General features: G+C 40.0%; 1 protein-coding gene and 1 pseudogene across 1 annotated transcript; both read right to left on the reverse strand.

Annotated features, from left to right (window-relative positions):
• Nucleotides 1-2080: 2080 nt before the first annotated feature.
• LOC131232546 (kinesin-like protein KIN-1) lies at nt 2081-9166 on the reverse strand (annotated as a pseudogene).
• Nucleotides 8332-11937, reverse strand: LOC131232545 (transcription termination factor MTERF8, chloroplastic). Its single transcript, XM_058228850.1, has 2 exons — nt 11650-11937; nt 8332-11551 (listed from the first exon to the last, which is right to left on the reverse strand). Exons 1-2 carry the CDS (start codon nt 11873-11875, stop codon nt 10281-10283), a joined length of 1497 nt encoding a protein of 498 aa, XP_058084833.1. The 5' UTR covers nt 11876-11937; the 3' UTR covers nt 8332-10280.
• Nucleotides 11938-25590: the final 13653 nt, after the last annotated feature.

Raw genomic sequence — 25590 nt, forward strand, 5'->3', positions numbered from 1 at the left:
TTCCACGAAGAAAGATGTTGCATTGTACAAAGAAAAAGAAATCACATCTCACCCTTCCTGGCAGTTGCTATCATCGGACTACAGTAGAAAAGGAGATGTGGAAAGGGATGAGATACAGCCTTTTTTTTCCGACAACGTGTTAGCTGAGCGGATTGGGTACTAGCTCCACCAATACCTAGCTATGGAAAATGATTCTGTTAGTGGCTTGGTGGGGCCTACTGTGATGTATGTTATGCCATGAGCCCAAACGTAAGGCAGATGCAAATCTTAGGTGTACCACACCACCGGAAACAGTAGTTATTAAACGCCCACCATTAAAAGGTTTTTGTAGGCAATCTGCGCCCAGTTCATGTTGCACAGGGACGGGGCTTCTGTGGATCCCCGTATCCTCGCAGGCCGCTGGATACCGTGGGTTCACCGTGATGTGTCTTATGTCGATGCCGTCAATTCAGTTTTAGAGGTCATTTTAGGGCATGGACCCAAAAATGATCCATATCTCATACGGATCACACCACAGAAAAAGTAGTGCTCGAAGCGCTCACCATTAAAATTTTCTTAGGAGCCACATTAATGTTTATTTGCCATTCAACCTGTCAATAAGGTCAGAAAGACCTCGATGGTGAAGTGACCAAAAACTTCCGTGGCCCTGAGAAGTTTTTAATAGTCAATCACAACTCTTTCCTCGTGCGAAGACGAGCACTGACGCTCCTCGATCCTCGAGTTGTACTAACGGTTCAAAGGATATCAAAGTTACATGGCCCACAGTGATGTATTTATTATATCTACACCGTTTATATAATTTTAGATATCATTATAGGACATTATCAAAAAAATAAATAATATCCAAAGATCATCTGGACCACACCAAAAATAGTAGTAGAGAATGATTTTCACCGTTAAATCATTCGTGTGGTCCCCACGATAGTTAGATCTGTCTTATTTTTCATTTCAAGCCTTACGACGAGCTCGCCAACTGGATGAACGGCTTGGATATAACACATACCCCATTATCAAACGCACAAAATTTACATACAACAAGTCACGTGCTCCGTGACTTCCGTGAAAAGGACGGCACTGCACACCGGTGAAAGGCTGAAAGCACCGACATAGTTTTTTAAGAGTCATGTGGGGCCATACCTTGATGTATATGTTTTATCTAAACCGTTCGTCCATTTTGACATAACATTTTACCCCTTGAACATAAAAATGCAGTATATTGAAAGCTGAACTGGACCACACCATATGAAACCGTTGAATTAAGTTCAAACGATCCAAATCGTATCCAATCCGATCCGACTCAGTTTTTCTGACCGCGTCGGAGTCGGTTTGGGTCAGGCCAACCATGTATTGGATCCATCCGAGTCAGGTGACCCAGATTCAGTCCCGGATAGGATCGAGCTCGGACAGATATTTCAGATATGATCGAGTTAAACCCAAACTGTTCCAATCCGGACCGATGCCCAGCTCTACGAGGAGTGGTCACTGGATTAGGTATTAACCCGCTGTCTCCAGCTTGGCACAGGTTGCAGCTCTGAAAGCCCAGGAGTGGTCACTGGATTAGGTATTAACCCGCTGTCTCCAGCTTGGCACAGGTTGCAGCTCTGAAAGCCCACCGTGATATATGGGTCTATCCACACCATCTATCCATTTTGACATATCATTTTAGTTTAAAGGCCCAAAAATTGAGGTACATTAGAAGCTCAAGTGGACCACACCACTGGAAGTGGCAGTGATAATGACACCTACCATTGAAACCTTCACAGGGCTTACTGGGATGTTTATTTGTCATCTAACCTGTTCATGAGGTCACATAAACCTAGATGAATGGAAAACAAGAATATCGGCTTGATCCAAAACTTCCGCTGCTCCCAAGAAGTTTTTAATGGGGGAGTTCAACCCCCACTGTGTGGTCACTTGAGCCTTAGACCTGCCTCAGTTTTAGGCTTATACCCTAAATAATATGCAAAAATGGATGGACAGTGTGGATAAACCCATACATCACGGTGGGCCCCTCCAAGCCCAGCCCTGTGCCGAGCTGGGGACAGGGCCGTAGTACCCAATGCGCTTCGTCAAAAATCAAAAGTCACGTTCAGGAGCAAGCTTACCAGAAACTCAACTCGAAATCTGGTCAAGTTGATTCGGCCCAGTTTCGAGTCAACCAACCAAGTTTTAGAGCCATGGCTGGTGGTTCTTAGCAGTTGATGGGGCTTCCTCAAAAGTCTTCAACACTGGAAGAACCTACTTTTCTCCCAGAAAAATGGTCAAGGAGAAGGTCCAATTTCAAAGATGGGAGGTTCTTTTTGGGTGCTATAGTGTCCATGTTGAGGTCCATCACATTAACAGTTTGGGTCATTGAAACATGTCCCTGAACATTAGGAACTATGCACATTGGCAAACGGTACATTTGCATTGGTATTGTCATGGAACAACTGATGTCTAGTTATACCTTCATTGTTTTATATTTTAATTTCTTTTTAAAAATGGCTTACCCAAACAAGTAGTAAACAAATAATAAAAAGAGGACTAATTTATCCATTAATTACAATAGTAGAACTAGCATGTGCAATGCACATAGAGAGAGTGAGGAAGCTGTTTGCAAAGCATAAGAGGGGAGAAATAGTTGTACAACATAGTTCTCTTTTAGCAGAGGGACCCTCTTTCTTTAGTATCTTTTATATTAGACAAATCAGTATCATGTGTTTGGATGATCGCTTCAACCATATAGCAATTCATCAATTCCCTGTATAGGAAGTGACCAAAGTAGGGGTGCTACTGTCTTAATTCACATTGGAAACCAAAATCAATGTTATCTTAATAGAGACATAAAACAGTTTTTCTTTTTCTTTTTTCTTTTTTTTCCTTTCTTTTTTTCTTTTTTTCTTTTAAGAAAGTGGTTGTAAAGACAGTGTAGCTGCATGTAGGAGAAAAGATATGAAGTCACCGCAAAGACAATAAGATATAAGAGACTAGCTCAGCTCAAGAATAGGTAATAAACAAACTAATCATTACTATTCATTTGCCCTACAAAATAGCCTTGAACATCAGTACCATTCCATCCAAAAAGCATACTAAACCTTTCTGTGTATGATTTTGCCAAAGGTCCAATGGAGAGAGGAAACGTCCTTGGTTTCTTTTGTGTGGGAGATGCATCATCTCATGCACTTGTTTTGAAAATTAGAACAAGACAGCACTTTCGAAAATGTTAACCATTTATCCTATGATATTTTTTAAAAAGGTTTTGTTGTGTTGTGCCGTCCATTTTCTCAAGAGGTACTGTGTAGTGATAGGCGTTTTTTTACTGTTCACACAGGTCTGCACACTTTAAACTCCAAATATTTCAAGTCAGCCCTACCCTGGATGAACCAAGCCCCATTACTCTCCAATCCAACGAATCCCAACTGCCCAACTGTGGTCTTCAAATGGATGTCTAAATATGGGAACAATCCACGTCCAACAAGAAAAGTCCAAAGACTGGATGGTTAGGATTGTATAATTGGAGATTTGTTAGGCATAGCCCATCCATGGTGGGGCCTACCAGATGGCCACTCTGGATCAGTTTTCCATGGTGCACAGATCCCCTGCAATTTTATGATGGTTACAGGGATCAATCAAATTGAAAATGGTCCCAATAAGCTACCATAGAACCCAATTAGACTCTAGTTGGTAACTGATTTCTCTATCGAATCATTCAACTAACCACAGGTCTATGTTCAACATCTACACGTCACAACAGCCTTTTCCTTGTAGGATCTGGTCCAAAGATACTCCAAATCCATGAAGAGAAGAACCGAAGAAAGCCCAAAATTGTAGCTGAATAATAGGAGCTCTCTGCAGCATTGAAGTATGAATGGAACTTCTCAGAAGCTACTTTGGCCTTAAGATCATTGTTCTCTTTCTTGAGCTGTAGCCACATTAATTAGAGAGCAAATAAGTCACAATCTTAAGCTTGCGCTATATAAAACCACTTCCATATCGAATCAAACAAATACCGTTTCAATAGTTGTTAGAAGCTCTTCCACAGTTTGGTGTAATGCTGAAATTGTCCGACTGGTTACATCTTCATTAGCCGATTCAAAGTCTTCTGCCATGTAAGGATCGAAGATAATGCCTTCCATGACAAACAACTCCTCCAACAGCTTCACATCTTCAATGTTCAGGCTGGCTCTCAACTGTGGCAGGAAGAAGTTAAAGAAATGAGGCCTTCAAAAGTAAACTTGCTCCCTCCAAGCGTACACCACATTAGAGCCATTGATCAGGTAGGCCCCTCTGCATATGTTCTCATCATGCAGGTTATCTGTGGCCAAAGAATGGATGGCTAGAACAAAAAAAAAAAATGATCAACACTCCATCTAACGTAACCATATGACCAACCTGATGAATGGACTGTGCCTGATTTTTGAGCCATGGCAATTACATGGTGGAGCCAACCTGGTGAACAGCATGAATCTCATGCACATAATTGCATGTGCAGGGAGTCACACCTCACAAGTAAAGGGCTCCAAAGAAATATATATTCCTAACTGCATACGACAATATGGGAAATATCATGCCATTTCTTTGCAGACCTGGTCCAACAGTATGTCACGTGATTCACTTTCATTAGTTTGACAGTGGGTGACTAGCTTCACTTCCCCTTTATCCTCATTGCTACTAACTCGTAGTGACGTCCTTACATGCTTCGCTCTGCAAAATACATAAACAAAATGACAGTTAGTTTTATTTTTGTATTATAGAATTGCAATTTTTAACTGGTCTGTACACATGCCTAGCACCAAAACGAAAGGTAGACAGGCTCTCTGATGCATTTAAGGAGCTCGGAGAGCAGCAACACAGAACAGTAGTTCGAGAGTTCCCACCCTGTTACAGTAAAGGAGATGGTCCTCACATTGACTGATCATGCAGTGACAAATCAAGGGAGGAACTCACCAGAGCATCTTGTAGGATGCACATAAGCTTCGAATCACAATATGGAATGTGGTTCATTTTGCCTGCAGATACACCAAGTCAATCTTTTCATTTGAAATAATCACAAGAATTGTACTGACTGTATCTGGAAAGAGACAGGGAATGCGAGTACCATTCGTCAGAGCATTAATTACGTTGCCAAGAGCTGAGAGGGACTTATGTCTTTGCTTCTTCAAGAACTCTTCCCTCAGCACAGGTTTTCTCGACTTTCTCAGAGCCAGCCAGGTCGACAACAAGTTTTCCAGTTTTCACCCTGTCAACATCTCCAAAGGACTAGTGGCATGACGGATTTTATTTTTTTTCAAACGCATAACAGTGATTATTGGGAATTCAAACAGGCATACATATTTTTTTTAAGATCATTTTAAGGTGAGCATTTTAAAGTTTATTTATTTAATTCACGTAACCTTCCCATCAGATGCAATGTTGCACAAATATCAAATAAATAAGTTGCACAAGCAAGCCAAACTTGCAAGAAGGCATCAGCAAACGAAGTTTATGCCTTTTCTTTCAATACTGCAATTGATAATTTGCCAATTCATCCAACGGCCATGTAATCAATATGCTGTTTTCAAGAGTCTTTTGCTGATAAGTTGCATCGACAATCTAACACATGATTGATATGTATACACAACAAGCCATTCCTTTGATGCTAAGAGATTGCTTATAGGCTATAATAGCTACAGAGAAAATGAAATTAGTAGATCAGATATATTACAAATGGTAACACAACATCCTACTAAAAATAGGGAAGTTACTGGGTACCTGACCAGTTGCTGACCAACCAAAGACAGTAAACACTATATAAAATACAAATATTCGAAAACAAGTTGGAAGAATACTGATCACATTAATGAAGTAAGCTTCCAAAGAATAGTAAGTGACACTGCAAGATTTTACTAATAATAGTATACCAGGGCCAAATAAAAAGCAAAAGATCTAAGAAAAAATGTGATGAAGATTTTAAATACCAAAACAGTCATTAAGGCAGCATTTGGATGTAAGTGTGAACTGAATGGCAGGCATTCAGTCTAATCAAAATGGAAATGAAAAAGAAGAAGAAGAAGAATGTTACTTGTGTTTCCTTATATTTATAATGAGAAAGTAATCACATTAAGTCAAACTCAAAAGCAATATAATTGTGATTTGAAGCAAGTCCCTCAATATGTATGCTAGGGAAGAAAATTACAATTTGCTTCTTTCCACCATATTAGACTAGCAATTGCAATTTAGTTCGATAGTGAATACAGATGCACCCTAAGGGAAGTTGTCAAAACTAAGTCACAAGAAGAGCACCCACATTACCAGAAGAGCATGCAATAATAAGCTTACCTTCCATCATTTGTAGATTCTTGAAGGACTGAAAAATATAAACACAGTGACTTCTGCTACTGGCCATATTCATTTCTATCCATGTTAAGTCTCTGCAAAAGGGAAACAAAAAGAAAGACAAAACAGAAACCCTGCAGAAGAAAGGACTACCAAACAAGGTTTTAAACCAAAGCATCGGGTATCATATCATTCACCACGATACAGCACCATATCCCCCCGTACCACCTCTGGATCGGGCTGTTTCAGGCCAATACGGGCCGATACAGCCATATCGTTCATGGGCGAGTCATACTGGCACATTGGGCGATATGCACTGGTTTCAGACGACAATCCCTGCTCCTAAATGACAGTAATCACAGTTACTAAGTTGCAAAAAATAAGCCAACAGAGCTAAATTTGAAGGATACATGTCTCTCCAACTGCCCTATTAGCAACCCCAACCTACATTTTCAAGGTTTAATTAGGGAAGCTGTAACCATCACCAAATTTTGCTGAATATTGAAACCCTTTATATCTTACAGAAAGCTTTTGCAAAGCTTCTGCAGCATCCATGATACATATCTGAAAACCGAGAATCAATAGATGAGTAAAACTGAAATCTCGAATGATTAAATTAGTTGAAATCGAAAGAAGCACTATCTCGATTCTCAGAACATACAGTAACAGCCTCGTTTATAGACTAGCAATTAGAAGGATTCAACTACACTAGATAATTTTCTTTGGTGGAAGAAGTGGCAAGCATCAAATTGCTTGCACACCTCAGTTGCTCCCGAAAGAAATATTCCTTGTGTCTTGCCCTCCTTAATCTGTAGATTATCTTTTGATAAATCAAGAAGGTCTCTGAGAAGATAACGCAACAATAATTAGACCATTTTTATCCCTTCGAAAATGAGGATATGCAAAACTGTGGAAGAGCACACATTCTGTTTCAGGGTTGGAGAACTTCCAAGGTAATCCATCTGCTGGCTTTCAGTAAGTTACAAACCTTACTTTCTCCATATAGATCTCCACCTGTCAGTGCCACAAAAGAAAAGTTTTACCAATGACATTGACAGTTCAAAGGGCAGGAAAATCATGGAATATCAGTACTTATAATACCATTGACAATTTGACTATGTAATTGGATCCGTCATTGGCAGATGCTATGCAGTCAAAAAGCCCATTTACAACTCGCAGAAGTATTCCTTTTTTCTGTCCATCACACTCCGACATACTTGGGCCCTGCTTCAACATGAGGATGTTACTAGATATCATCTGAATTCAAAGCAAACCAGTTCAAAATACACCACTATTTTTTTTAGAATGACTCATTAAACAACCCTAGCAGGCGGGAAGGCGCGAGTTATTTGATACTCAGGCAGCGTATGACACTTGATACGCAGGCACTCATTAAGTGTACACGCGGCATAAACTAACTCAAAATAAAACCGTCTAAATTGTGAAACCGATTATCTCAGATACGGTCCCAAAATCAGACTGGTTTAACGATCCTGACTTCTGATTTGTGGACAATTGTTTGTTGAAATAGGGCCGTTCCTATTTTTTTCTTTCTATTTTAACCGTAAAATGGATATCCACCAATCTGATTAGTCATATGATCAAATAAGCATGATTTTTTGTTCCTGATACATCTAAGATGGGACCCATAATTTGGACAGTCTGAATTGACTGACTTTCATGATAATTTCTAAGTGCCTGCATATCATCCATCACACTCTGCCAGTGCATCAAAGTATAGGGCTGGCAATGGGAGGCCCTGGCCTCATTTTGAACTGGTCGGGCTGGGTTTACCGGATTGGACCTATTCAAAATATTAATTTTGCCTGGCCAGGTACATTGAGCCCTACTTGAAGGTATCAATGGGCCAGGTTTGTGTCAGCGCTAAGGTCTGTCTAACCCGGGCCATGATGATTATGCATGGTCCAGGTCTGAGTCTGGTCTGATCCCAAGCCCGGCCACCATCTTTTGTGAAAGATCAAGGTTGTCAGTCTGGCATGTTAAGGAATTGTTGATCATCTGCACAAGAGTATGCACCTGGCCTCAAGATTGTACAATTGAGACTGATTGTTCTGCCATCTGGACTGTCGATCTGATGGCCCCACTATGGCATCTCCGACAGACCATGGAGCAAAGAAATTATTAATCAGCTGATAGTAGTGTAAGGACCAACCAGGAAGGAGAGAGGTTATTCCCTTTCTTCACCCCAGTTATGAAGGGGTACAAAAAGGGTTAAAATGATTAGATCTGAGGAATTTTCATGAACCTCATCCATGGTGGGAACAATGGAATAAATGGTCTGGATCAACAAGCCATGGATCCCACTCCCACAAACTCGAGGCTTGAATATATTGTCAAGGATCATATGGTTCCTCACATATTCAATCCACCATTTTTCATATCTTGCTTGGATGGAGAAATAATCTTGCCTTGGTTATGTTACATATGTTGCTTGGATGGAGAAATAATCTTGCCTTGGTTATGTTACATATGTTGCTTGGATGGAGAAATTATCTTGCCTTTCTGTTCATAACCAAACAATAACCATAAAGAGGCGGCAAACTGCCAACAGCTGTAACTCATTTCTTCACCTGGACATCAATTTCATAAAAGGAGAATCAAAGATATATAACTCATTGATTCATCTGGTCATCAATTTCAGATCAAGGGAAGTCGAAGCAATACAGCTTGCTTGATGGTCTAGTCATCCTTTTGGAGCAAGGAGAGTCAGACCTGTAATAATGCAGAAGAAGAGCATGCAGTTAGTGATTCCATAACCGACAAGATTACAAGGGCTTTAGTGGGCCAATCTCAGATTTATTCACAAATGGGAACTGCTCAGAAGCCTGAAGTTGGAGAAAGTATCTTCGCAGATAGAAACTACGCTTTAGAGTCTGAAGTAGGAGAAGGTATCTTAGATATTGGCTGTTCAGGGAAAGAACTCAGGTCCCGACACAGCAACTCAGTCTGGCCCAGGTGAGGAGTGCGTCGGGTCACTTAAGAGTTCGACCTTGAGCCCAAAGCTGGTGGGAGATTAAAATGTATCAATTTTCTTGAACCTGTGCCATGGAATATGCATTGACCATGGATCCTGTGCAACTAAGAAGTTCATATACTCTGATATATACAAGGCAACCTCTCGAATCTTGCTGCTGCTTCTTTCTTTCTCTCTGTTTTTCTTTTTTTAGTGTGTAAACAGGGGTTAGGTAGAAGCTGACCAGGTTAGCATCGTCGAGCATCTAAGGTGATAGGTAGAAGATGCAAGTTTTGATCCAGTGCACTGAATCAGGAAGGGCAGTGATCGCACCTCAGACATGGTGGGTGGGGTAGTGATTCCAGACCACTCACATAGTTGGTCCTATCTATGGATGGTCCACAGTTGAAAATCGCATCAAAAAGACAATCCTGGCCATGGTTCTTGCTGTACGTCTACCCTTTTCTATCTCCAGGTTACCAAATTAGAGAATAACGAAGGCCTTCCAGTGATTCAACGTGCTTGCTCAGCTAGACGCTTCACCTACCTGACCTCACCTAGAATTCCATTCTCCACTGCTCCCTGGTTCCAAAGCTTCAGCTTAACTGCCCCTCTGAATCAAAACCCAGCCCACAGTCAGTTCCCATCCACCTTGCCTGGATTGAAAAGTTCAAAGAATTCATGGAATTTCTTCACATCAGACCACCTTCTCTGAAGAATCAGACATGCTTATTCAATTTCATGGCCAAGTACAGCTAAATGAGGGCTAACCGTGTTCAGTTTGACATTCAAATGAGAACCATCCACCAAAATGACCTTTAAATAGATGATCTGGATCCAGCATTCCAACTACCAAATATCAGGAATTTGGCAACAAACACCCCCTCATTGAGCCAGTGCGCAGAAGGAAAAACCTCCTTGGAGTGGAAAATTAACAGACTATACTACAGCATAAAAGTATCAGCATCAGGCTTCGATGACACACAGGCTGCATTTGGAGAATTCAACTCCCCTAATCCATCTTCACTTCATCTAATTCAAACACCATCTCCCTGGAATTCTTATTCAAGAATCTCTCAGTGGAAACACTCAAAAGCTTGTTGAGAGACATTCCCTTCCCTCTCACAACTTTCTTCTCTTCATACCTCCGCTTGATCCTCTCATCGAGCTTGTACCCAAGAAAAGCAGGGAAAGCCAACAGCTCTCCAATGTCTCTACCCATCCCTTCGATCAAATACTCCATCTTCTTCTCCAATGACCCGTGATTGTACTGCAGCACCTGAGGATGCTTCTTGCTCATGGCGAAAATATCCTCGCAGGATAACCCGTAACTCAAAAAAACCCCAACCACCATCTGCATATTCTCGCAGCTAGTCCTTGTGGCTGCACCAATTGCCATCACCAGCTCCCTTGTTCTATGTTCATAGCCGAGCTTTACTAAAAAGCCCAATTTCTTTGAGAGATTTTCTTCAAAGGATAAGCTGAGAAACAGAGGCGCTTTGATCAAAAACTTAAAGATGTCATTTGCATTCAAACCACATTGCTTGAGAAATTCGATTCTCGGCTGCAATTTCCTCTCTTTGCTGATGCTGAAGACACTCGGGTAAACAAGAATGATCTTGAAAATCTCTTCGTCCCTCAAACCAATAGATCTCCAGAATTCCATATGCATTTGTAGGTGCTCCACGGTGTAAGATAAGATGACAGGGAACTTCTGCACCAAGATTTCTGTAGTTTTCTTGTCTCCACTGAGCTCCGTAAAAAACCCAGCTCTTGGAATGAGCTGCCTATTCAAATCAAGATTCAGAAGCATCGGACGACGAATGACCAAATTGGAACTGTAACAGTTCAAGAAAATGACCGTCCTTTCGGTTTTTTCAATTCCCCTCTGGCAGAAGACCTTGAGATTGAGATCATTAATAACACGAACAAGCTTCTCGCGAGGAATTCCATGATCGAGAAGCAATCCAATCTTCTCATCGAAGCCCACCAAGAATCGAGGCTCTGTGGTAATTAAAAGGCGTTCGAGCTTTCCAGGTTTGATTCCTTCCAAATTCTCCCGAACAAAATCAAGAAACGGGCCGATTTCAGCTGCAGTTAAGATCTCAGGTCGTTTGGTAATCAAGTGGTGAACTGCAAAGCGAGTGATTTTAACGGATAGTAGAGAATCAAATCTAAGTCGAAGCGATTCAGGAGATGCGTATTGAAGAAACGGATGCTTTTGAAATAAAGCTTCGGATTCTCTTTCATAGAGTCCGAATTCTTGGAACAGAGAGAAGATTCCTGAAATAAATAGAGAGAAGGGCAAATGGGTATTTTGAGGTTTGACGAAGGGTAGATATGGAATGGAAAAATGGGGGGATTGAGTTGCGGGGACTTACCTATCGGATTTGAGGAAGTGATGATACTTCCACTGCTGCTGCAATGGATTGCTGTGTGTTTGAATGCGTGCGGATTCGTTGAAGTGGAGAGGGGTTTTGGGGTTGGGTTTATGAGATTTCTAAAATGGACATGGCGGAGGAAAGATGGTGTTAAAAATGGAATTGGAGATGAAAGAGCTTTTGAAGGGGGTTGAGTGGAGAAAGAAGAGTTGAGTAGAGTGGCCATGGGCTGCCTAGTGGAAAATGAATGGGTGGGAAGGGAAGCTGGCTTTAGCCTTTAATGAGGTAGGGCTGCCAACGGGCAGGGTTAGCGCCGGGCCAAGTCTGTCCAGGCCCAGCCCTCATACTTAAACATAGGCCTAAGTCGGGCCGGGCCAATGAGGGGCCAACATTGTCTAGTGTGAGCCCACGACGCCCAGACCAAAATGCTTATGGTAGGCCAAGGCCGAGCCAGCGTTTATCATTTTGGAGAGAGAAATCAAAAAGTTTTTAAAAAATAAAAAAAAAAAGGTGGGGAAAGAAACCAAATTAAAGTTTCACACCCAAAGTTAAGTGTAGCATTGTTTATGCCTAGCCCAACGCATTCCACGTCAACCAAGGAGAAGCCACTACACGTTGGCACAGACATACAAAAAAGATGAGAGAGAGAGAGAGAGACGTGTTTGTCTCTCAAGAACACATAGCCTAGTAAAAGGAGTTGATGCTTAGAGTCGTTTGTAAGTCTTTCACTCGAAAGGGTGGTCATCTCTCACAGGAAAATTGACCGGAGTATGCAAGATACATGGGACTCCTAGCGTACTAGGGAAGTTTATGAAAAGACTCACCGTTGTCATGGTTGTTTCGAAACAACCTGAAAAGAAAATTTTCAAAGGATATTTGAGACTCTTTTGAAGAACACAAGGAACAAAAAACCATATGAAAATAGAAACAAATCACACACGATGGCATAACACAACATGGATTCCTAATCCTAACACGATACGACCGTTGCATAATTGGGATGTTTATGCGGAATTCATTATAACTTACGTGTGGCTACTGCCTTTCAAAAGTTTATAAAAGCTGCACTTAAAGAAGAGCTTCAGGCTCTCACCAACTATAATCTATCAATCCTTTATCGTTGGATGTTGCTTATCCATTTGTCTCCCATAAACGTTTATTAATTTTAACTTCTTAACTTAGTCACTCTATCGGGTATCTATTCATGGCTCAATAGTATACTCATAAGAGTTTCAACATAGAGGTTTCAAATACCCATTATGGTGTGGGTGTGAGTGTGTGAGAAAAAAAATTTACGATCACTCCATTGTTGTTCCGTCGTACTGCAACAAGTTCAAAGTCATTAGGTAATTTAACTTAGTTTCGCTATCGTCTAGAGCATTGCTACAATACATGCCTAAGAGTAGATTAATTAAATATTTATGATCCCATCGTCAAATCTTTAAGTCCTCGAGTCCATACTTTATACATCTCCAGTCACATGCTACTACATCCATGGACTGTCTCATGACCTTCAGTAGTCTCCTTGGCTGCTTCACAGGTAAAAGTCATCGCATGTATTTTATTTTTGTTGTGTTTAGTTTATTTTCGCTCATTGATAATACTGCTTTAACATTTCAATTAATAAAATTAATAATCCAATCTTATTTTTAATTTTTCTCAATCTTTATTACTTTATGGATAAACTTAATATGTTGTTATAGTTAGAAGAAAAGTCATTAGTTCTAAGGCAAAAAAAAAAAAAGTCATTCGAAAGGATTAACCCCCCTTCTAAAATTGTTTTCAATCAATAACAATTGGTCGCACACATTTGGCTGAAATTAGAGCATTCGTAGGATCAACAACATGCCACACCACGTATAACAATGAAGAGGAAGACAAACTATAGGTTGTTTGTGGGTGCAGAACTCACACCCAGGCACTTACACTACTGCAGACTTTCACCACAATAGATACTTGAACCCATGACCTTGTGTTGAAACTCTTGTGAGTCTACCAATGAGGGATGAGTAAGGACTAGTGATGTATATATTTTATTTATGATGTCCATCCATGTTTTCGTCTCATTTGAGGATATCTTAGGATATGAACCCAAACTAAGAGATATCCAAAGACCCGGTAGACCATACATTAGGGTTGAACTCCCACCATTAAGTACTTCTTGGGAGTCACATATGTTTTGATCAAGCTAATATTTGATTTTGCCCTTCATCCACACTATGTGAACTTATGAAAAGGTTGGATGGCAAATAAATATTTTGGCCGGCCCTACAAAAGTTTCAATTGTGCGTTTTATCATTACCACTGCTTCCAATGGTGTTGTCCCCTTGAGCCTTGGATCTGCCTCATTCTTAGTCTCATTCCCTAAAATGATTTTTAAAAAATGCATGGAGGATGTAAATAAATTAGATACATTACAGTGAGCTATTAATCCTAGGTTTAAAAAATAAAATAAAAACATGTTGTGACACACACCACTGACCTCCATGGTGTGTTGGCGCCACCAATTGTTCTATAGGGCCCACCATGATGTCTGTGTTATATTTAGGGGATAAACCCAAAAATGAGGTTGATCCAAAGATCAGGTAGACCACAACACAGAAAGCAACGGGTTTCCACCGTTGAAACCTTCTTAAGGCCTACCATGATGTTTATTTTTCATTCAAGTTGTTCGTCACAACACCTAGATGAAGGGAAAAAACAAATATCAGATTGATCCAAAACTTCTATGACCCACAAGAAGCTTTAAATGGTAAAGGTCCTATCCCCAATCCCTAAGCCCCACTGCTATCTGAGGGGTGGTCTACTTGAGCTTTATATCTGTCTCATTTTAGGCTAAAGTCTTGAAACCATCTCACCAAAGGGTTCAAATGGACAAACAATTTGGATATAATGTATACATTATAGTGGGGCCTACCAAACTTGGTGGCCTCAGGGCCTACTTGGTACGTGGCTTAGGTGGGATGGAATTACATTTGATCTCATTCAAATTCCATTCTGGGATTTGGGGGATGGGAAAGGTTAGAATCACGTGGCATGGAATTGCATGCGGTCGCATGCAGGATTCGGTGGATTTTGAAATCCACCATTCATGTGGGCCTCATAATGATTGATGTATTCTATCCATGCCATCCTTCCATTTTACACATGCCATTCTAGTTATATACGTGTATGAGTGTCTAACATCCTTTGTGAATTTAGTTCTTTGACTACAATTTCATGGTCCACTCATAGGTGGTTTTGCTTAATCCAGAAATTTTCTCATAACAAGAATTTCATCCCCGACATGGGGGATCGAATGACCAAAATACTATAATACTTCTAGGCATGCAATCAATGTGCATTAATGGTGGTAATACAATTCCATACTGATACACCAACTATATAACTGGTGTAAGTTCATGTCGTGTGTAGACGAGCGCTAACGCTCCTCCAACTACGAGTTACACGAACGGTTCAAAGTAGATCAAAGTTACATGGCCCCAAAAATGATGTATTATTATATCCCCACTATTCATCTATTTTTAGAGATCATTTTAGATCATAAGCCAAACAATGAATAATATACAAAGCTCAACTGGACCACACCACAAATAGCGGGGATAATGATTTTGACTGTTAAAACATTCGTAGGGCCCACAATAATGTTTGTTTTTCATCCAATCTGTTCATAAGGTCACAAATACCTGGATGAATAGGAAAAATGAATATCATATTGATCCAAAACTTCTATGACCCCCAAAAGGGTTTTGATGGTAGAAGTTCAATCTCCAATAGCTTTTTGCAGTGTGGTCCACTTGATCTTTAGATCTTTCTTATTTTTAGTCTCAAGACTTACGACGAGATCACCAAGTGGATGGACGGTTTGGATATAATACATACCTCATTATGGGACCTACAGAACTTGCTGACATCAATACACAAGTTAGAGCTGGGCAGAATCTGGACCAATCCGACCGATCTGACGTATTTGATACAATTCGATCCAAATCGAAGACTAAGATTGGGTCGGATTGAGTTGGCCCACTTAGATCCAACCGTACATCAGATCAAGTTCAGATCAGTGGTCAATACGGATCGATCCGATCAGATCCGGTCATGTTTACGTAGGAGAGTCCCTGGTGCATGACTTAAAGATCTTCTTCTCCTCAAGAGAACTCCAAAACAACCGCCATGGGCGAAAAAATAAAAATAAAATAAAGAAAGGTGTAACAATTTCTGCTCTCTTTACAGTGAAATGATTAGATCTGTTGCATTTTTTTGCCCCCTCTTTTATGGAAATGGATTGGTTATCCCCCTGCCACCAGCCATTGGCTGGTGGTCAATGCTCTGTGGGCCCCACCATGATTTATGTGTTTCATCCATTCCATCCATTTATTTTCATTGATCATTTTATAGCATGAAAGAAAAAAAAAATGAGCTATATCTCAATCTCAAGTGGACCACACTACAGGAAACAATGTTAAATGAACGTTGATAATTAAAAACGTTTTGGGGGCCATAAAAGTTTTGAATCAAGCTGATATTTATTGTTTCCCTTCATCCAGGTCCTTGTGACCTAATCAACAGATTGGATGTCAAATAAACAGTACAGTGGGCCTTAGGAGGATTTTAATGGTGGATATTCAATCATTATTTTTTTTCCTGTGGTGTGGTCCACCTAAGATTTATATCTATATCATTTTTTGTATCAAGCCCTAAAATGATCTGTAAAAATGGATGAACGAAATGGATGAAACACATACATCATAGTGGGGCCCACAGATGACCGACCACCAGCCACAGGGCTGGTGTTAGGGGGAGTAGCCAATCCGTCTCCTCTCCATCGCCGTCTCCTGCAAAAACTTGATACTTTGGTAGAGTGCAATCGATGATACATATTACTCACAAATTATTAAAAATTGCATATATATTATGTACAATTAATTCAATTAAACCGTTAAAAATCTATATCCCAACTTAGATTTATATTGAACTAAAAATTTCCCTTATTTGATGATTTGATAAATAGATTAGTGGATATTTAACAGACGGTCAGAAATGAGAATGCCAACGATGTTCACGAATTAAAGAGAGGATTATCCAGCCAGTTTCATTTCTTTGAGTTTATTCAAGTATCAGTCGATTCCACAATTTAGTCAGTTTTATTTTGAGTTAATACATACTATTTGTATCATTTTTAAGTGTCTACGTATCAATCTTCATAAGCAGTCAGAGTGTCAAATAACTCTCTTAAAAGCCATGATGACATGACTGGGTACGAACACGGCTTTCGCAGGAAGTTCCTACGCTGTAAACTTAGGTGGGGCCCACCGTGATGTTTTTCAGGAATCCACTCCATCCATCTATTTTTTGAGCTCATTTTAGGAGAGTATACCAAAATTGAGCAAGATCCAAGACTCAAGTGGGCCATGGCTCGCTGTTGGAATTTTTTTATTTTTTTAAAAATTTTCAAAAAAAAAAAAAGAAAGAAGGATCTATCCCAATCGTACACAATCCGATCCAACTCAGTTTCCTTGACCGAGTCGGGCTCGGATCGGATCAGGCCAGCAGTGTGCCGGATCAGATCGAATCGGATGACCTAGACTCTGTCTCGGATCGGATCAAGTTCGGGTTCATCTAGAGCTGGGCAATCTTGACCCGATCCGGTGGATCCGAACCGATTCAATGGTCTGGATTGGTGTGGATCGAGTAGAACAGTTCAGATCCGAAGGTTTTTCGGGTCGGATTTGGATCCATGCTTACCCGGACCTATCCGATCCGATTGGATCCGTTCCGATCCAATCCGACCCAGTCCGGAGCGGATAAACACATGCATTTTCACGGTGGGCCCAACAGAGTTTACTCAGTACCAAGCAGAGGCAGATTTGCTGGTGTACCACATACTGGCTATACAGCTGCTGTAGGTACGTGTCGTGTGCGAAGACTGGCGGAGATGGATTAGCTACTCCCCCTAGTCGGTGCTCTGTGGGCCCCACCATGATGTATTTGTTTCATCCATTTTACAGATCATTTTAGGGTTTTAGAAAAAAAAAAAAAAAACAATAGGGATACAAATCTCAGGTGGACCACACCACAAGAAAACAATAATGATTGGATATCCACCATTATAATCCTCCTAAGGCCTAATTTACTGTTTATTTGACATCTAATCTGTTGATTAGGTCATAAGGAACCAAATTAAGGGAAAAAATAAATATCAGCTGGATCAAAAACTTTTATGGCCTCCAAAACGTCTTTAATGGTCAACGTTCATTAAACACTGTTTCCAAAAAGGTGGTCTACTTGAGATTTTGATATACCTCATTTTTTTTGCATAACATAAAATGATCTATAAAAATAGATGGAGGGCATAGATGAAACACATACATCATGGTGGGGCCCACAGAGCACTGACCACCAGCCATTGGCTGGTGGCAGGGGGAGTCGTCAGTTTCCACTTTCCAGTACTGGCGTCTGGCACTCCTCGAGCTTCGAGTTGTACGAACGGTTCAAAGAAGATCAGAGTTATCTGGGCCCCACAATGATGTATTTATTATATCTACACCATTCATATATTTTTAGAGATCATTATAGAGCACCATCAAAAAAATTAATAATATCCAAAGATCACTTGGACCACACCACAGATAACAGAAGCGAATGATTTTCAACGTTAAACAATTCGTGTGATCCACTCGATAGTTAGATCTGTCTTATTTTTCGTCCCAAGCCTTAAGACGCGTTCGCCAAATGATGGACGGTTTGGATATAACACATACCCCATGATCATACGCATAGATCTCGCTAATGTCGATACAAATGTCATGTTGTGTAAGCTATGGTTGCGTAAGGAGCAAGTCACTGCCATTTCGTGCCGTCAACACAGCTAGGTAAAAATATGGTTACGGTAGATGGAATGTTATTTTAGAGCCATGTGGGGCCCACCTTGATGTATATGTTTTATCTAAGCTGTTCATCGATTTTGAAATATTATTTTAGGCCTTGAACAAAAAAATAAGGTATATTAAAGGTTAAAGTGGACCACACCAACGTGAATCAATTGGATTAAATCATACAATCCAATTCGTACCCAAACCAATCCGACTCGGTTTTCTTGACCGAGTCAGACTCGTTTTGGGTCAGGCCAACCATGCGTCAGATCGGCCCGAGTTAGGTGACCCACATCCAGTCATGAATCGGATCAAATTCGGTTCAAGGCACTGAGATTACGGATCGGATCAAGTTGGCCACAATTCCATCCGATCCGGACCGATGCCCACCTCTATGTGGCTGGTGGCAGCGTCACCAGCCAAACCGCGTAGCAGGCCCGGCGGCACCTAGTTTCTAGAAAGCGGGGTTTTTCCCACGTCGGAAATTACGTATACCCAAGTGTTCAACCTATTCCTGCTGGGACTGCAATTGGCAAGGAAACGCGTTTATTACCTTCCATACCCCTCTAGAATGCTCTCTCCTCTTTATATAAAAACCCCTCTCAATACCTTTTCCTTTTCATCTAGTCTCTTATCAATTTCAATCCTCTTCTTTCAACCGTTTTCCTATTTCTAAACCGTTGTTCTGTAGCATCGATTACTTCCCTATTTCTAGCCATGTCGATTATCGGTTCTACTCCTACTTCAAAATCTGCCGATTTCTCCAGAAACGAAGTATGATTTCTATTCAAATTTCGAATTTCGCTTTTACTTCAACGGTTTTGATTTCTTTTTTCTGGAAATTTTATCTGTGTCCCCGTAGCTGATTTCAATTTGGGAATTTTGCAGGGTCGGGATGCTCTGATTTCTTCAATGAAGAAGAAGACAGAGATAAACGTAAAGGGAACGGATACGATGATGGAGAAGGAGAAGAAAGAGGGCAAGTCACCCCCTGCGCAGGTTAGGAAGCAGCAGCAGAGTCGAGTTCGTTTTGCGCCGGAGTTCGATGGGTTGAACTTCTTCGAGACGCTTGTGTCCCATTGACATTGCTTTAGTAGGTTGTTGGGAATTCTTTGATTTATTAAGATAAGGACGTGAATTTTGGATTTTTCATCTTCATCTCTGTAAATTCTCCACTCGATTATATTTGAATTTCACAAACTTCAATTTTCTTATTCGGAACTCTTCTATTTCATCAAAACATGCATCAGCTACTCTGAAAATCAGCTCGATAGGCTGCCCGGGCCAACTTGTTGGGCGTTATGCCATGCAAGCCTCAAAACCATGGGCCCGAGGTTCGGGCCTATGTATGGATTTCTCACTCGTCTGACTGGACTCTTGACTCGGCCAAGCCCATTTGGGTTTGGCACCGCTGGTCAGAGTGGAAAATATGCCTAACTTGGCCCGACTAGTCCAATTCATCCATGACTAAGGCCGAGTATCTCAAGAATCAGACCGAGTCGCCGAGTCTTCAATCGCCGCCTAACTCAATCCAAAGGAGGCTGATTTCTTTCACCATCTATCGTGACTGCAGACAATCTCATGGACCGGCTGGGTGTTATTGTCTTTTTATTTTATTTTTTCGGTTTCAAATGGAACTTTTAACACCTGATGATACTATTTTCGGCTTATGCGTCAGTTTGGTAAAACATCTGAGCCCTGAAAATAGGTGGGACATATCATGAAGATCGCATGTTGGAAAAAAATTGGAAAAAATCGATTTATAAGGTGGGCCACGTGGTTTATTGAATTAGACCATCGGCGATCCATTGAATTTGATGTGGTAGGCCTCTCAACGAACGGTCCATTGTATGCCTCGGTTGTAAGGATGTGATTGAGAGGTTGAAGTTTCCATACAACAATGTCTCATTTGTATGGGAACACTTCTTTTAAGCCACCAATTGGACAGTTAGATGAGGCATAGCTTAAAATCATTTATCTCGAAATTTCAAGACAATTTATCATCAATGGACCACTCTTGTAGAAATATTTATTGAAGTTTCCCTTTACTTTAAATAATATAACTTAAATTTTTTACATATTTATTGAAGTTTTTCTTTAAAACGAGATTATAAGACTTTAAATAATATAACACAACTCCAATTAAGAATCTTAACATGAATAATAAATTAACAAATTTGCCGAAATAATAAATTTTACTAAAATTATGATGTGGAGCGGGATGCAGACACTTTCACGGGCAAGATGGACCAGAGAAGGCCCAATCGGAAGCGAAAGTGATCAGGACTGTCATAACTCTAAAACATGCGTATCTTGTAAACCGGAATGAGTTATTCTTACCTACCATATATGATTTTGATTAGGAGAAACTACTTTAGCCAACCAACCCCATTGTGCCTGGTTGCCCACATCGGATTTGCAATTTGCGAGATTTCGTTGGATTGATGGTCAGAAAATTCATTTTGTTTCTGTTTTTACTATTTATACTAAGCTTTAGTTTAATCATGACTCTTGATTATTAAAGCTTTAGGAGTCTTTAGGAGTCTGCCCAACATGAAAAGGGCTTAGAAAAATCAGGAGAATAATATGGTTGTCCAAATTGGACACTTATTATTTTTGGCCAAAAACCACGACGTCTGGTAGAAATCATAATCATTTATGAGTAGTAAGTTTATTATTTATAGTAAGTTACATTTTTAGGGAGTTCGATTCTGACACCTAGATGATGTAGGGATGAACGTGATGAGGATAACTACTTCGAATCCAAGGAGCAATCCACGGAGCTTCTCAGGACTCCTCACAGAGACTTTTCGAATCCACGAGGAAAGAAAGCAGGAAATAGAAATACATTCTAATAAATTCGAAATTGATTAATTGATGAATAAAAACGAGTTCACAACCCTTTAAATAGGGGTACCAAGTAATGAGAAAGAAATCAGAATCAAACTACAACTAAAACTCCTAGAATCCGTGACTTACTATAAATAGTAAACTTACTATTTATAGACGGTTGTGATGCTTACTAGTGCGCAAGGTTTTTGGCCAAAAATAGTAAGTGTCCTATTTGGCTTCACCAAACCGTTCTCCTAATTATTCTAAGCTCTTTTCACGTTGGACGCAACTCTTAAAGCCCGACGGATGAAGAGTTATAATTAAACTAAAAGTTACTATTTATAGTAAAAACGAAATTAAAACAGGGAAATGACCGTCGATTCAGGGGTATTTCGCAAATCTGGCTTGCGCAACCCGGCATAACTAGGTCGGTTGGCTAAAGTAGCTCGTTCTACCTCAAAATCATATATTTTATGTCAGATAACTCATTCCGAATTGCGAGATACGCCCAATCTAAGGTCCGACGGTCCAGATCACTTCTGTTGTCGACCGGGCCTTTTCTGATCCATCTTGGCCATGAATTTGTCCGCGACCCGCTCTACATCACTAGGTTTGATTTCACTATTTAAAGGATTGTAAATTCATTTTTATCATTAATTAATATATTTTCAAATTTATTAGAATTTATTTCTATTTTCTAATTTTGCCTGTGGATTCAAGAAATCTCTATTAGATAATTCTAATTTAATTACACATTATAATTTTTGACATGATAAGAAGCAAATGAAAAAGATATATTTAATTTAAAATTTATTAAAAATAATAAATTTTTCAAAAAAATGAAAATTTGAATAATAATTAGTCATTTTCTTGGGAAATGGAGCAATGTGATCCACTTACATGAGTTGGTTGGCCCCGGACAGCCAGTTCTAGTCAAAATTCATAGGCCGTGATCTTATACTCATCCCATATCAAAAGTTATGATTGATTTATGTTTTGCATTTTGAACACATTTTTTTTTTTCAATCTGAAATGAATTTCTTGATCCGTACATGCCTGGGGCCAATTATACTGTGCCCCCATAGGCTGGGCCTGAATCTGGAATAGACTCCATTCGAACTTCCTTCAGCCCATCTATGTCATGAATAGATTGGCAGCCCGCCATCAATTCTATAAATCAAGCCTATTTAAAATTCAAGTGGCAGTCATTTAAGTTTTGAATAAATTAGAAATTTGGTTTTTTTGTAAGTGTACTCAACTTATAAAGGCGTTGGATGTCATATAACATCACAGTGGGCCCTTTTGAAGATTTCAACCGTCAAGTGGTTAATTCCTACATTTGCCATGGTGTGGACTACTTGAATGAGTTGATGGACGAGGATGCCACATATACATCATAGTCGGCCAGCCTACTCTAATAAGGTGATCAACGGAGTTTGCCACACATCAGTCAACCCTGTAGAGATTTACGGTAGCCTCACCCCCTGCCTACAAGGTGATTCACCCCTTGTAAAATTCAGGGCCTAAAATCGGCCCTATGATTCAGGTGGGCCACAAGAACGAGCCCAAATCATCTCAATTCAACCTATAATAAGAGAGTTGTGACTATTTTTTATGAGATCGCACAATTCTAGAAACATGAAGGCTAACAGTCTCTTTCAGTACACTACCACATTTGCTTTTGGTATACTATTGCATTAACTTTCGTTATACTATCACATTTGCTTTTGATACATTGTCTCATTCTCTTTTGATATATTGGTGTATTCGCTCTCATTTTCAGCATTGTGCAATTCTATGAAAAATAATTATAAATCTCTCCTTATAAGTTGTATTAGATAATCTTAGGCTCGTTGGGAAGATAATTTGATGAGCTTTTAAATAATGATTGTTATTTTCACTTCATTTAGATATTGTTTGACCTTTTAAATGTGGGCCTAAAGTTCATATTGGAGTTTGCAAACTGCTTGCTTTTGCTCTGTTTTCCAACATTACATGATCCCATTATGACCGTCATTACTCCCTTCTCACAAATCGGATCGGGGCGATCTTTGGCTCTTCGAAAAAATAATTTAATGAACTTTCAAATGGGATTAGAATCATCTCATTTAAAAACCATTTGACCTTTCAAAAGTGGGTCCAAAGTCCATAATGACATAACTCACATTACTTACATAGTTAGTAACTTTGGTAAATGGACAAGATCTCTCTCATTACACCTCTAATTTGAGTGATATGGGGCTGTTGGAAAGGTAATTCAATTAACTTTCCAATTAAATATAAATCACCTTGATCTAAGTGATGTATGTTTTTATCTATACCGTCCATCCATTTTTTATATCATTTTAGGATATGAGCCAAAAAATGAAGCAGATCCAAAAATCAAGTGGACCATATAATGGGGTTGAATGCCCACCATTAATAACTTCTTAGGAGCCACATAAGTTTTAATCAAGTTGATATTTGTGTTTTCCCTTCATCCACATTTATGTGACCTTACGAACAGGTTAGGTGACAAATAAACATCATGGTAGTGTGGACGCTGAATTGCTGGTGGATTGCACTCACGAGGCCTTTTTTAGGTTTTCTCATATAATTGTGACTTGACGAGTGTATACTTAACTTGAAGTCGCCATTAGCCAGTTAATTAGATTTCCGTGGTCGGCTAAACCCTGTAGAACCTATGAACTAGAGAATTCAAGTGATCTGAGACAAAAAAATTCTTAGTAAAGGACCACCATGAGAAAGATAAAAGTTATTAGGCACTCTCTCTACTTGTATGAATGTACAGTTTCTACTTCATAAGACTTAACGAAATATAAGGAATTGAATTAATTCTTACGTGCAAATAATACAAATGTAGTGTGTAGAATGCAGTGTGGCAATGCAATGCCTACTTTACCAAGAAAGACTTTTCTACTTGGACTTACCTACTTGGAGAAATGGTCAAAATGTAGTCGATTCAAGTTTTTTATGGGTAAGATCTAATATCCCAACTAGCAGCAAAGCATATACTCAAATTGACCAAACGAGCAAGGTGGTTAAGAGTAGAGATGATGATGCACAATGCTGATGAAAATATGAAATAAAGTTGTTTAGACTTGAGTCAGTGGGTGAATGAGTTATCACAAAAATCAATTGGAGTGGGTTGGATCGGCCTTTCAGCATCTCAAGTGACTAGGATTTGGACTTTGATAAGTTGATATAGGGCTAAAAAATGCTTCATCTCTTGAACTCTTCTTCTCTCCTTGGTGGATGGGTGGGCTAAACCCACTCTCCTTCTCTTCTTCTCTTCTTAAGTGAAAATTTTTAAATAAGAGATTATTTGAAAATGAAAATAAAAGGAGTATTTATAAGTGTCTTAGATGGTATTTGTGTAGTTTTTAAAAAGTTTAGGGTATAATAAAGGCTTTAAGGGTTGTGATTGGCCAAGGGCATGGGTGTGCCACATCGGTTACTCTTGCTCCAGTGGTAGACTCTCAGGAGTTTCAACACCTGGTCAAGGGTCCGAGTACCCATAGGTGGTGAAACCCTACTGAGGCATGAGTGTGTGTGGGGGTGTGTGCGTGTGTAAAAAAAAAAAAAAACAAAAAAACAAAAGGTTTATTGAATAAGATAGCAATGGGCCTAATTTTGGGCAAAACTAAGGGCAGAGGAATTATTTTACCCCGAGCGGGCTCACCTAACCGTGATAAAATATAGCAGGATTCCAAGTGGATGGGTCGCCATTTTGGCCGGGACTCAGGCCAAGTCTTGGTTCTCCTCTGCTTCGCTCCTTCATACTTTATTGTAGTCTAAAAGTTAAATGGCCTTAAGCCTGATTTGAGCCTCAAACTGGGCTTGAATTTGGGCTTAGGTTTTGGCTTCGTTTTAATGGTTTTACCATGCCTAGATCAACTCATCAACCTTGAGTGGTGTGTCTACTAATAGGCCCATAGCGATTTCAACAGCAGGTGCCATTATCACCATTGTTTCCTGTGGTGTGGTCCACTTGAGCCTTGGATCTACCTCATTTTTGAGCTCAAACCCTAAAATGATTTGGAAAAATGGATGGACAATGTGGATAGAACACATACATCATGGTGGGCCCACAGCCTGTGCCCATACCAAGTCCGTCTATCAGGGGCAGGACACGATCTGGATCTTGACGCAACAAGCTGCCCAGATAACCATTCTCATCAGGCTTTGGGGAAACGAATTCCTAGTGACCCAGCATTGTGGTGCCCACCGTTGTGTA

This window comes from Magnolia sinica, chromosome 18, assembly GCF_029962835.1.
Source record: "Magnolia sinica isolate HGM2019 chromosome 18, MsV1, whole genome shotgun sequence".
Taxonomy (NCBI): domain Eukaryota; kingdom Viridiplantae; phylum Streptophyta; class Magnoliopsida; order Magnoliales; family Magnoliaceae; genus Magnolia; species Magnolia sinica.